This window comes from Lycium ferocissimum, chromosome 5 (assembly GCF_029784015.1).
Source record: "Lycium ferocissimum isolate CSIRO_LF1 chromosome 5, AGI_CSIRO_Lferr_CH_V1, whole genome shotgun sequence".
NCBI classification, from domain to species: domain Eukaryota; kingdom Viridiplantae; phylum Streptophyta; class Magnoliopsida; order Solanales; family Solanaceae; genus Lycium; species Lycium ferocissimum.
This window is the reverse complement of record NC_081346.1, coordinates 9,122,319-9,134,436: the sequence shown is the minus strand read 5'-3', so window position 1 is coordinate 9,134,436 and position 12,118 is coordinate 9,122,319. Positions and strand designations below refer to the sequence as shown.

At 31.6% G+C, this 12,118-nt stretch overlaps 1 protein-coding gene across 1 annotated transcript; it reads right to left on the bottom strand.

The window, feature by feature from the left end:
• Positions 1-5,366: 5,366 nt before the first annotated feature.
• Positions 5,367-9,233, bottom strand: LOC132055857 (gibberellin-regulated protein 12-like). The gene is made up of 4 exons (XM_059447858.1): positions 9,152-9,233; positions 8,977-9,048; positions 8,606-8,648; positions 5,367-5,855 (listed from the first exon to the last, which is right to left on the bottom strand). Exons 1-4 carry the CDS (start codon positions 9,209-9,211, stop codon positions 5,593-5,595), a joined length of 438 nt encoding a protein of 145 aa, XP_059303841.1. The 5' UTR covers positions 9,212-9,233; the 3' UTR covers positions 5,367-5,592.
• Between the last annotated feature and the right edge of the window lie 2,885 nt (positions 9,234-12,118).

Here is a 12,118-nt window from a genome sequence, read left to right as displayed (position 1 = left end):
ACGTTTTGTTAAATTTAAAATTTAAATATTAAATAAACAAAAAAAAACTATTCAATAAAATTTTTATTTAAAGATCCGACCCGGCCCGCGCCCAAGCCCCAAGTTCAAGTCCAAGTCATTTAGATATATAATTAAATATATATAAATGCACCTATCTTATAAATATGCCATTTTATTAGACTAAATGGGCTTAGCTCTTTATAGCCAATCAATGGCTATTGGCCATCGATATGGGACTCCTCCCAGATATTACAAACTACACTTACAATTAGCAAATGCCTTTAATTTTCTGTTATTCTTCTCTAATTTTTCTAACATTATTTTTCTAACATTGGTTAAAACTAAAGACATCTAAAATGGCAAAGTGTTCTATTCAGAATGAATTATAGTAGATGTCTATTCAGATAGAAAACAAATGAAGTTAACTGGAATCTACCAGATATCGGAAAAATCTTTTCGTATGTTAGTTAGCAGCGAGTTACTCAACTTGGGGGTATAACCTACGTGTGTTAAGAAAATAAACATTAAATCTGACTCAACTCTAAAAATTATAGTGGTGAAAATTATCCAAATTAAACATATATGGGAACTACAGCCTATGCAGATACTTTATTGGAATGGATGTGAGATTTTAACACACTTTTGTACACCCAGAGAAGGATATATGTGTTGAAGATGTTGAAGTTGAAGATACAAGCAGTGCACAAAGCAGCAGTTCTGCAAACTGGAGGCATGCACAATAGAACAGTATACGACCTAATATACTATGTTTATAAGTATACATTGTAATTAAGGAGATTGAAATTAAGGAAATTGTTAATTAAGGTAAATTAGGATCCTAATAGAAGTAGGAGTTAGAATCCTAGTAGGAATACCACATTGTAAAGGCGGCAGAATAAGGCTATAAATATAGCCTCTGTATGCATGATATACACGCACAAAAATCAATAAAAGCTCAGCTTTTGATTATTTCTTGTACTGTGTTTTCTGCAATATGTAGAGTGTGTGGAGTACTAGTATAATACTCCTTCAGATCCATATTAAGTGGTGCTTTACCTTTTTATTTAGGTCCAAAATAAATGATGTTTCACATGCTATTACCCATGTACACTCAATCGACTCAGAATTCTAACACTGCGGTGCCACATAAATCCACACTAAAAGACACAAAGATTCATACGAGTCATTAGATAATCCAAACGATCATAATATATACATGCTTGTGCTCCAACCAAAAGCCTTTCTCCATTTTAATTGCTTCAAAGATATAAGTATAATGTTATTGTCCGAAAAAATAAAAAGAACACAGATTCAATTATCTAAATTATTGGTCGGCAACTAGTACTTTTTGAAGTGATTAATTACAAAGATAAACACAAATGACCAGTCCCATAAATAACAACATTATATATACCCAATGTAATTCCACAAGTAGAGTCGTCTAGGGAGGGTAGGACATACACAGACCTTATATCTACCCTTGCGGGGAAGAGAGACTTTCTGATAGACCCTCGGCTCAAAGAAATGTAGTCAATGCAGGATTGCAAGAAAAATAAGACACCAAAATATTAAGATGGAAAACAAATGGAGCAACACATAGTAATACACACATAAGAATAATAATCTACGCATACCTACAATACTACTACAAAGCAATTAAAGGGGAAGAGGAGATGGAAAGGCTAGCCCCCACCTCTCTCACACATAACTCGACAAAACTCAACTACCTACTAACCTTCTATCCTAATCCTCGATCTCCAAATCTTCCTATCTAAGATCATGTCCTCAGTCAGCTGAAGCCGTGCCGTGTCCTGTCTAATCACTTCCCTCTTCCAGTTCTTCTTCGGCCTACCTCTACCTCTCCTAACTCATGCGACCGTCAATCTCTCACACCTCCTAATTGGCGCATCCTCACTCCTACTCTTTACATGCCCGAACCATCTCACAAATCACCAGTCCCATCTACTCTATTATAAATAATGATTCCTTTCATCTCAACTCTAATTTGAAATTCGAGTATTAGTTATATGCGTCCTTATATTTGTTTAGTTTTTTCATTAAACTAATTTACTACTCCTATATGTTATAAAGTCTATAAAGAAGACACCTATGTTTCTTATATTCATTGCGTTTACGCAAATTTTATAGCTCAACCATACATCACATATTTTACGCGCTAAAATGATTGCATATACTGGGCAGATCTACTCCACAAGTTAGGTGTTTGACAAAACTCAATTGTTTTGGCTTAAACCCTCTACTTGGCTTTAAAAAAATTCACTTAATATGTATAAATAATCTATCATGAACTCAATCGTTGTCCTGACTTAAATTCCAGAACCTATAAACTTAAAATTCTGAATTCTCATACAACAATACAAATAGTATGAATTAGTTTAATTTGTCCATGATGTATGGGATAGAAGAGAAGGAATATATGTATGGTTAGGAATTTTAGGGTTTGTGAGGGATGTCGTTATTAAGGAAGGTGAGAGGTATCTTCCTTTCTTGCACGAATATGAAACCTTGAAAAAATCGTTGGTCTTATGGAGCCTACGTTGTCTTGACTCTGCATGTGCTGAGAGGTCCCCATACTGCATAATTCATATTGCATTGTTATATCATATAATGCATGCCTTTTGAAAGGGGGCTCGCAGAGATAGGTACTGTGAGCCTGTGACAGATACGACCCAAATGGAACGTCTGTCTTTGCATGTGCATGGGGGGAGTATTATATGGAACATGTTCTTTTGGCTGCTACTTGTCTCTGCAATTTCATATCAAATTATCTGATCTTCGCAGAATGTTTCAGCGCTACAAATAATTTCCAACAAAATCTAATACCTGAATGAATAGTTAATTAATTAAGAAGTTATTATACATCTTATTCTGTGTCTAAATAATATAATTCTCCTTATCTTTTGGAGAATATTTCTGTCTCAATTTAACTGTTGTAGAATTCCCTCGAATAATTTGGTATAAATAGGTTCATGCATGTTACTTCGTCTGACCATCTATCCCAAGAGTATTAAATTGAGATAAAACACATTATTTTGGCATAACTTGAAAAAGATAATCTAGGATCATAAAATTAATAAAACATTGACATTTAAGCAGCAGAAAATACTAACTCCTAGATAAAAATAGGTAATTTGAATAAACTATCCCTAATTAAATTGGTATTGGGATTTGATCACATAACACTTAATAGGGTAAATTTGGAAAAATAAGGCTAATTCTTTCTTGATTTGATAAGTAGACACTTTTTTTTACCCAAAAAAAAGGATAAGTGGACACTTTTTTTTTTTTTTAATTTGGAGGGAGTAAAACATTGAGATAATTAAGTGGCCACTTTCCTAAAAAGGGACTTTCTTTTCTGCGTTATTCAATCAGTTTTCAGTAATGTATAACATCAATATATTCTTTAGGCCCATGCATCTTTTCAGTGAAAGAAAGTTAAAATTAATTAACCATCTTTCCACTTTGGACTGTAGTTGATAGGCCACTAATAGTGGGACAAAACAAGTCATCTTGAAAGTTTTAAATATTTTCCCCTTATCGTAGTTAGTTTAGGAGTGTGCTAATAATTTCTAAATTCTGTTTCTATTACTTTGTCCTTGTCATTTATGTGAACATATTTGACTGAAACATATTTTTATAAAAATGAAGATTTTTGAAACTTATGATCTTAAACATGTCATACATCGTATATACGCTATAGTACTTTTAAAATTGTGATTTTAATGGTCTTAAATATGCCATAATATTTGTCGTGAACAAAAATTTCTCATTACGGGTAAATGAAAATTTTATATTAAGTTATTTTCAAATTAGAAAGGATTGATTCTTTTAGAATGGAGTAAAAAGGGGGACGACAAAGGAACGGCGGAATGGGAAGAATGAAGGGGAATAGAAAATTAATTAGTTAGTGGAGTTTTATACCTATCGTGAAATTAAATTCCCTTGGAAATTTGTAGAGCCGTGTATACACGTCGAACCAGAATCAATTAAACCATTGACTCATTTCAGCTGGCAGAAATTTTCTTGAATATTATACATAGTGTATGCTTATACGTTTGGGAAGATATGTCAACTTAGATGATGTAGCCCACCTCATGTATGATGCTAAAGATTTCAATTAAGTAAGACACAGTGTGTGACATGGTTCATGAGGGAGGTTAGCCATGACTCAATGAGTTTCGTAATACTGACAAGAAGAAAATGGAGCAAAAAACAATATGGCCAACTACTTCTGTAATGCTATGTATCCCCAAAAATAGAAAGCCTCATGAATCTGGACATACAGCTGCTTACTTTTTCTTGCATAATCCTCACATATCTTATGATACCAAACTGTGTGGCTGAAGCGATATAAGTAGGTGGCTGGAAATAGAGCACCTCTATAATACCAAATATAGCATGCATCAAGCACTCACTTAAAATATTAATCATTTCACCAATTTTTTTGGGCACAAGTACAGCGTCCCAGGTTTAAATATCCCAGGTATAATTATTTGCGAAAAAATTGTTTAGAGAAATTAAAAATAGTATATGAAAAAATTATACGTTGTAATTTTTTTTTAAGAACTGTTTGAGTGTACCTAGCTCAAAGATTTCTCCAACCAAAAACTGTACTTACTGGTGACTTTTTTCAGGGAATTCTTACGTCCAACCACCGCTTGTTGAAATCAGGTAGTACCACGTCCGTCCATATTGTGTAGCCTAGAATCGATCTGAGAGGCTTTGTTTATTTATTTGTGTTTATCAAGAATAATAATTTATTTATTTAAAAATAAATATTGTAGATTTAGATTCAAACTTAATTACTAATCGCTAAAGTTAATTGTTGAACCAAGCAAAAGTAGAGTGTAAGTTAATTTTGATATTTTTTAAAGAAACCATGACTCTGAAATTTGATGTACTCAAAGGATTGGATTTGGAAAAGGGCTTCAGTTGGGCGTCTGGTCCTTTTGTCCAGAGACATACAGCGTACAAAAAGAAACTTGGGCCATTTAACCAGTTTGGTACTTTTTTTTGCGCGGATTGTCCTTCATGTGGGGGTGGTATTTAATTTTTGTCCTTCAAATTGGTGTTCTTTAAGTTTTATCCTTCGCCTAATATTCCGAAATTGTGTGTAAGAACTCCAGCTCAGTAAAAAAAAAAATCGCAAGCCAGAATTTGTAAAATTGTCCATGCAAATTCTGCTTTAAGAACAAAAATTAAAGATCACCAATTTGAGGGATAAAAATTAAAGACCATCGATAAATGCAGTTTCTACATTTTAAAATCTCATTTAAGAAAATATATATATCTTTAACATTAAGCTGGGTGCAACATCATATATAGTACATACAACACAACAGTACTAAGAAAAGATATATATCTTTAACATTAAGCTGGGTGCGACATCATATATAGTACATACAACACAACAGTACTTTTCAAATTACAACTCACATGGCTCACAAAGATTGTCAATCTAGCCAAGACATGATTTACCAGTACTATTATCCCATTTGATATAATAAAATCAAATAAGCTAGGTTCACACTCCACACACTACACACTTGAAAGTAAGATGAAATAATAATATTAAGGACACTTGGTCTTGTTGCCATGGGTAGTCATCTCAGTGTAACATTTGCCACACTTCTCTCTGTTGCCAAAAGTCCCTGGCGGCACACATTTGCACCTTACACAACATGTTCCACATGCCCTAAAACACACATTGGGCCTCGAGTGTAAACTGCATCTGTATTTGCACAATCCCCCACAATCCAACTGGCTTGGAGTTGGAGATGGTGCGGGAGCTAGAGCCAGATCCCCATTGTTCAAGTATTTTGCAACCTTTAAAACTGCAAACAGAAGAACAATTTTATGCGTCAATTTATAAAGAAGGAAATCTTAGTGGCTGTCTATTGACGATAATAATTGGATAAATGGCTGCACTTTCTGTTTAAGGAGTGAAACAGTACAGTTGTGTCCAATTCTTTTATGTGATTTAGGATAGAAAAGTAAAATTACGTCTGCATTGACTAAGAACAGAAAAACCTGGTTGCACGTCTTGCAGAACTTTATCCAATGTGGCAATGTTACATGATTTGTATTGGATGGAATTATTTGCACCTTATCGCATTATTATGCCACCATTTAAATTTTGTTCTTGTTAATCGGCTAAATTATGCCTTGAAAAGTTGTTAGATAAATATTTCTTTTTGCATACAAATTTAGCCTACTGTATTAACAAGACAAAACTTAAGATCTACATGTGCAAATGCCCCAATTGAATGATATGTTTCACCTTATTTCAAGTGGTATCACAACCAACCTTGTTGTCACACTTATCAAAAATAAAGTTTGCTGAAGCAAAACAGTTTAAGTGATATAAAATCAAAGTAGGCATTTGGCCATATAAACAAAAAACTCACTTTTTTTGGAATTTTGGAGTTGAAGTTGGGAGTTGTGTTTAGCCATAATTTTTGTAAATAGTATTTTTTGATTGAAATATATTTGTTTTGGTCATGAAGAAAGTAAAAAAACTTCAAAAAACAAGTTTTTCTTATTTTTCAAATCCCAATTGTATTTGGGATTTTAATGGCCAAACACTTTCAACTTTTGAAAAAGGTGAAAAAAAAATTGCAGAAAAAAGTGAATAATTCTTGTGGCCAAACGGGTCCAAAGCGTGCATATAAAAAGACATCCTAAGGAATTTATGAAGTCTTGAGTAAGATATCTAACCTCTTTGACATTAGAAAGGAAGGTGCCAAACTAATTGATCAAAAGGTCGTTTAATCAAAAGCCAAGAGACTGGTGATTTGACTGGTCCTTCTCACCACTATTCTTTTCAATGACCGATAAATTAGTCTGGATAATATCAGGCTAATTTTTAAGACTAGATAATTCTAAGCCCGTGCTAACACGAAAAATGAGTTTACTAATAAAATTGTGAACGTATTATTATATAAACATAATTACAATTCAATCAATTTAAATAGCATTTATTATAGCCCTTTATTTTTAAGTACAAACAAATGAGCTGAGCGCTAGTTTTGACGAGCTCCCTGCCTTGACGATTGGAATGAAAGGTTCGAATCCATTAGTAAACATGATTTCTTTTTCTTATTCCCCCCTCTCCGGATGCAGTAGAATTTTTTTAATAAAAATACTGACCAACTCTATCTCAATCCTTTTTAATGAAATATCTACACGCACTTAGTGTTTTTTTGTGTTCAATCTAAATCCTCCTCCTTTTAATTTCTTCTGTTAATTTTCTCTAAGCTTATCTTTATTATTTTATGAACTTACTATGATTCAGTATGTATACCCCCTATACTATGAAAATTCTACGCATGCACCCCATGTAAGGCATATATGTAATTAAGTATATTAAAATATAATTATTAAAATGTTAATTATAAATTATAAAAAAGAAGCTTTTATATATTTATTTTTATGAAACTTAATGAAGAGGTTAATAATTTTTTTAATATCTTTAATCTCGCATTTGATTAAAATAGAGGATAAACATTTTTGAAACATATATATTTCGAAACTTATTAATAAGAAATTTACGGAATTTACTCAATTTATTTGTGTCTTTACTAATAGACTTACAAAAATTTAAAAAGTTTATTAGCACATTATTAATTGAAGAAAATACTGGAAAAAAAAATCTTGAAGAGATTAGATCAAAGTAGAAAGAAAAAGTGATGCTCTTAAAAGTCAACTATGCCCTCACAGGCATGTCACGATCCGAGTGGTAAACCCACTCTTATAGTATATGTTATAAAAGATAAGCCTTGTCTACTTTTTCCATTTTAAATATTAGCTATTAACTTTATATATATATATATATATATATATATAGCACAAGCTCGAACCTGCAACTTAAATTAGTAAATCTTAACCTATGTCACTTAAACTAAAGCACAATTGACATCACCATAACAATTTAATCTCATCACTGTTGTACTTGGGGAGGTATCATGTGGCAAATTTAATTTTTGCACTTCCAGTTCAATTAATGTGACCTTAAAGTATCCCGGTCAACCGAACCAACAGAGGTGCATTTATTTCACTCGAACCACGGGATGAAACGTGATGTTTGTGAGGTACTACAAAACGGTTACCCTTTAGTTTAATCCAAAATTATGACTTCTTTTTCTTATTCGCACTCTAAAACACACTCTAGATGAAAAAATTTGTGAAATTCTTAGCGCTACTCATTTAAAATGATAGATTTAATACTCTGCAAATATTTGACTTGATGTCAAAACCCTTAATTTACTGAATCGCGTCCAGTCCAAAAAACAGTCACATTAATTGGATTGGGTCAGAGGGAGTAATAATGCTCAAAGCAAGGCCACTACTTGAGATTTTAAAGACAGGTCTGTTGGTGTTCTTGTTAAGTGGCGACACTTCTAAGAACAGTTTCATATTTAAGTCATTCAATAGATGGTGGTTATGGCTCTTAAGTCAAGAAATTTGAAGTCCACTGTCTTATACAAAACCAAAAAAAAATGACGAACTAAAAACAAGATCTCTCCTAAGTAGGTACATTAATTATTAACAGTAAAACAGAGCAAATTAGCATTTTTTGACTCACCTATGTCTTGAACTAGCCGCCTATTGGCTCCTCTAGTGAAAACCTGCAAAGGAAAAAACCAAACAAATTTTCAGATAGCGAGTAAATTGTTTTCTCCAACGTTACTCACTGGATCGATCATCAAAAAGAACGAAGTCCAATTATTTACTAAAAAGTAAGAAAAAACGAGATGTACGACTAACAGCTCTTGCACTTTATTTAAGTATGTCACATTTAAAATCAGAAATTTCAGAAGTCTTATTGCAACATAAATATATAATATATTTGGGATCACAAGTTCTTAAAAAGTTTCAAATTTCGTATCAGATAAAATTAGACCAAACAAATTAAAATCTAGTGAGCCGTAAAAGAAAAGGAGAAGAGAGACGAACACGAAATGCCTGGCTAAGGCCAACATGTTGAGGTTTATCTTCTTCAACGTTCTTCAGATCAGTTAAAGAAACCTGCATGCATGGAATATAATACATAGTCACTCAATTAAATGGCTATATATAGCAATAGACAGCCATAAATATCCCAGTAAGATAACTTGGTGTAGAGATTTACCTGGGCTGTGACACCCAAAAACAGAAGAAAAAGAAGTACTAGACGAATCGCCATAGCCATGAGTATATATGACTGCAAGCTTAACCCTACTTGTGGTTGCACTCCATGTTTTATAGTTAAACATCTCTCATCATTTTTTTTTTTTCCATATATATTGGGACCCTCGTTAACAGTAATTTTCTTACCTCTAGACGCTAGCTGTGTGTTTAATGGTGCATTAGTAGTACTACAGCTGGTTCTTGATTAAGTCTACTGTAGGTTTTGAATTTCGAGCTATGACAATTCTCTCACATTAATGCTTTCTTTTTCTTTTCTTTTGCCCTCTAGTCATATGTGATACTCGTTAAAAACACCTCTAAATACCTTTCAAATTTGTAAAAAGAGATTTAAAGAACATTTATTTTCCAAAAACAATTACTCTCGTGGTCCCAAGTAATATTATTTGGCTGGCCATATGATCTAATAGAAAAATAGAAACTTGTATTCTAAACAAACATATTTGTGACATATCTACATGCGAATATATTATTTCATTAAAGTTAAAATAATTTTTTTGTTTTTTTGATAATTAAAGAGTTTTATTTACCAAAGTAGTATTTATAAAGCAAAGTTCCAAAACTGAGCAGATTATTTTTAAAATAAAATAAATATCTTACCTCTTAAAACAAACAATTTAAATTAAATTATTTTTAATTTTATAAATATCTTAATTCTTAAGGACAAATTAAAAAAATAATGCCATAAATTAAGACAAGAGAGTAAGAGCCCGTTTGGATTGGCTTATAAGTTGCTTTATATGTTTATTTTTAACTTTTTGAGTGTTTTGTGAATTTTTAAGCCATTTTGTGCTTAAAATAAGCCCAAAAATATAATTAGGCTGATTTAGCTTAGCTTATCTAAAGCAACTTATAAACTGTTTTTTTTAAGTCTATCCAAACAGGCTCTAAAACAATCGCCACTTAAAGAAAAAGCAGTTAAAGGGGCGGCTACCTCCATGATATTTTTATTTGTAACTTTGGCCCACAATATTACGCACCCTTCATAGAGTCCGAACCAAAACGACTCAATAAAAAATTAATTGAACCAAAATACCCCAAGAAAAAAAAGATACCAAAATATCTTTAACGCACCTTTTTTATGCGTTATGTAAAAAGGTGTTAACGTCCCCGGTTAACATTCATTACCCGAGCTTTAAAAAAATAAAAATAAAAAGAACCTTGCATAAGCAGCAAATAGATGCGCTATGCAGAGACAAATTTTTCCAGACTAATCCACGGTCTAAGAATAGGCTAAGGCATCAACTTATATGCTCCTTCCGTTTTAATTTATGTGAACCTATTTGAATGTGTACGGAGTTTAAGGAAAAACAGAAGGCTTTTGAACTTGTGGCGTAAAATGAGATACATATACTTTGTGTGGCTATAAAACATCGCATAAAAGTAAATTGTTTTCAAATATGAAAAGGGGTCATTTTTTTTTTGCACGGATTAAAAATGAAATAGATTCACATAAATTAAAACGGAGGGAGTATTAATGAAGATTTGTTGTGTCTATTTGCGTTGCATTATTAATGAGCTAAGTTTTATATTTATTGATTGTCTTAAAAAAGATCATAGATATTTTTAAAAAAAATATATACTTATCCCCTCGTATTAATTTACGTGTCTTACTTTTCTTTCTAAAAAATAATTATAATCATTTCTAAGACAACCAAAAATATAACACTTAGCTTATGCTTAGAAAAAATAATATCCCTCGTATTAATTTAAGTGTCTTACTTTTTTTTTATAAAAAATAGTTATACTTATTTATAAGATAACCAAACATATAAGTTATACTTACTTATGCTTAAGAAAATAATAACATCTTTGTATCATTTTAAGTGTTTTATACTTCTTTTTAGAAAATAATTATAATTATTTTCTAAGACAACCAAAAAAAAGACTTAGCTTATGAAAAATAATATCCCCTCCGTATTAATAAAGTGTCTTATTTTTCTTTTTAGAAATAATTATAATTATTTTAAGGCAACAAAAAATGTAATATTCAGAAATAATTATAATCATTTCTAAGATAATAAAATTATAATACCTAGCATAATATCCTTTCTGTATCAATTTAAGTGTCTTTCTTTTATAGAAAATAATTGTAGATTTTTTTAAGACAACCAAAAATATAAGATTTAGCTTATGCTTGCGAAAAAAATATCCCATTCGTATCAATTTAAGTGTTTTGCTTTTCTTTTTAGAAAATAATTTAATCATTTTTTAAAACAACCGAAGATATAAGATTTAGAAAATAATCATAATCATTTTCTACGACAACAAGAAATATAACACTTAGCTTATGCTTCGAAATAATATCCCCTTTCGAAATAATATCGAGAAAATACTCAAAATACCCCCCAATGTTTGACCAAAATCCCAACTACACACCTAACCTTTGCGTTGGTCCTATTACCCCCCTGAACAATTTTTTTCAATATTAAAATGCCCCTTTTTTACTGATGTGGACAAGAGCGTGACTACATCGCTCAGTGGCGCGTTATAGCCTTTAAAAAAAGCATCTGACGTGTTTTAAAATGCCAACTGGACTGCCACATAGATAAGTTTAAATTCCTTCCATTTTAAGCTACTTCATCTTCTTCTTCACCCTATTTAATACTCATCTCCATTTTTTTTGTCAAAATAATACCCATTATAAATTTAGAGCTAGGATAGTGATTATTCTTATAATCACTGTTTTCCCAAATCAAATTCAAAAAAAAAAAAAAATCTGAAGAAAAAAAAAACAAGATTGAAAATCTAATCTTGTTAAAGAAAATCTGATTGGAAGTTGCTTGTTTGGAGTTGCTACTTGTTGCTTAGTTGAAGTTGTTTAAGCACTAATTCTTTGAATTGATTTGGGGAGAAAATTAAACTCCATTGCTAGGAATTTGGAGAAAGCTATGAAGAACACCAAGTGGGT

What these genes read in the sequence shown, in the direction of transcription:
- LOC132055857 (XM_059447858.1), bottom strand. Translation starts at nt 9,211, where the DNA reads ATGGCTATGGCGATTCGTCTAGTACTTCTTTTTCTTCTGTTTTTGGGT. An exon ending in TTTTGGGTGTCACAGCCCAG is followed by an intron (nt 9,049 to 9,151) that starts GTAAATCTCTAC and finishes CCATGCATGCAG; the next exon opens with GTTTCTTTAACTGATCTGAA. An exon ending in GCGGCTAGTTCAAGACATAG is followed by an intron (nt 5,856 to 8,605) that starts GTGAGTCAAAAA and finishes TTCTGTTTGCAG; the next exon opens with TTTTAAAGGTTGCAAAATAC.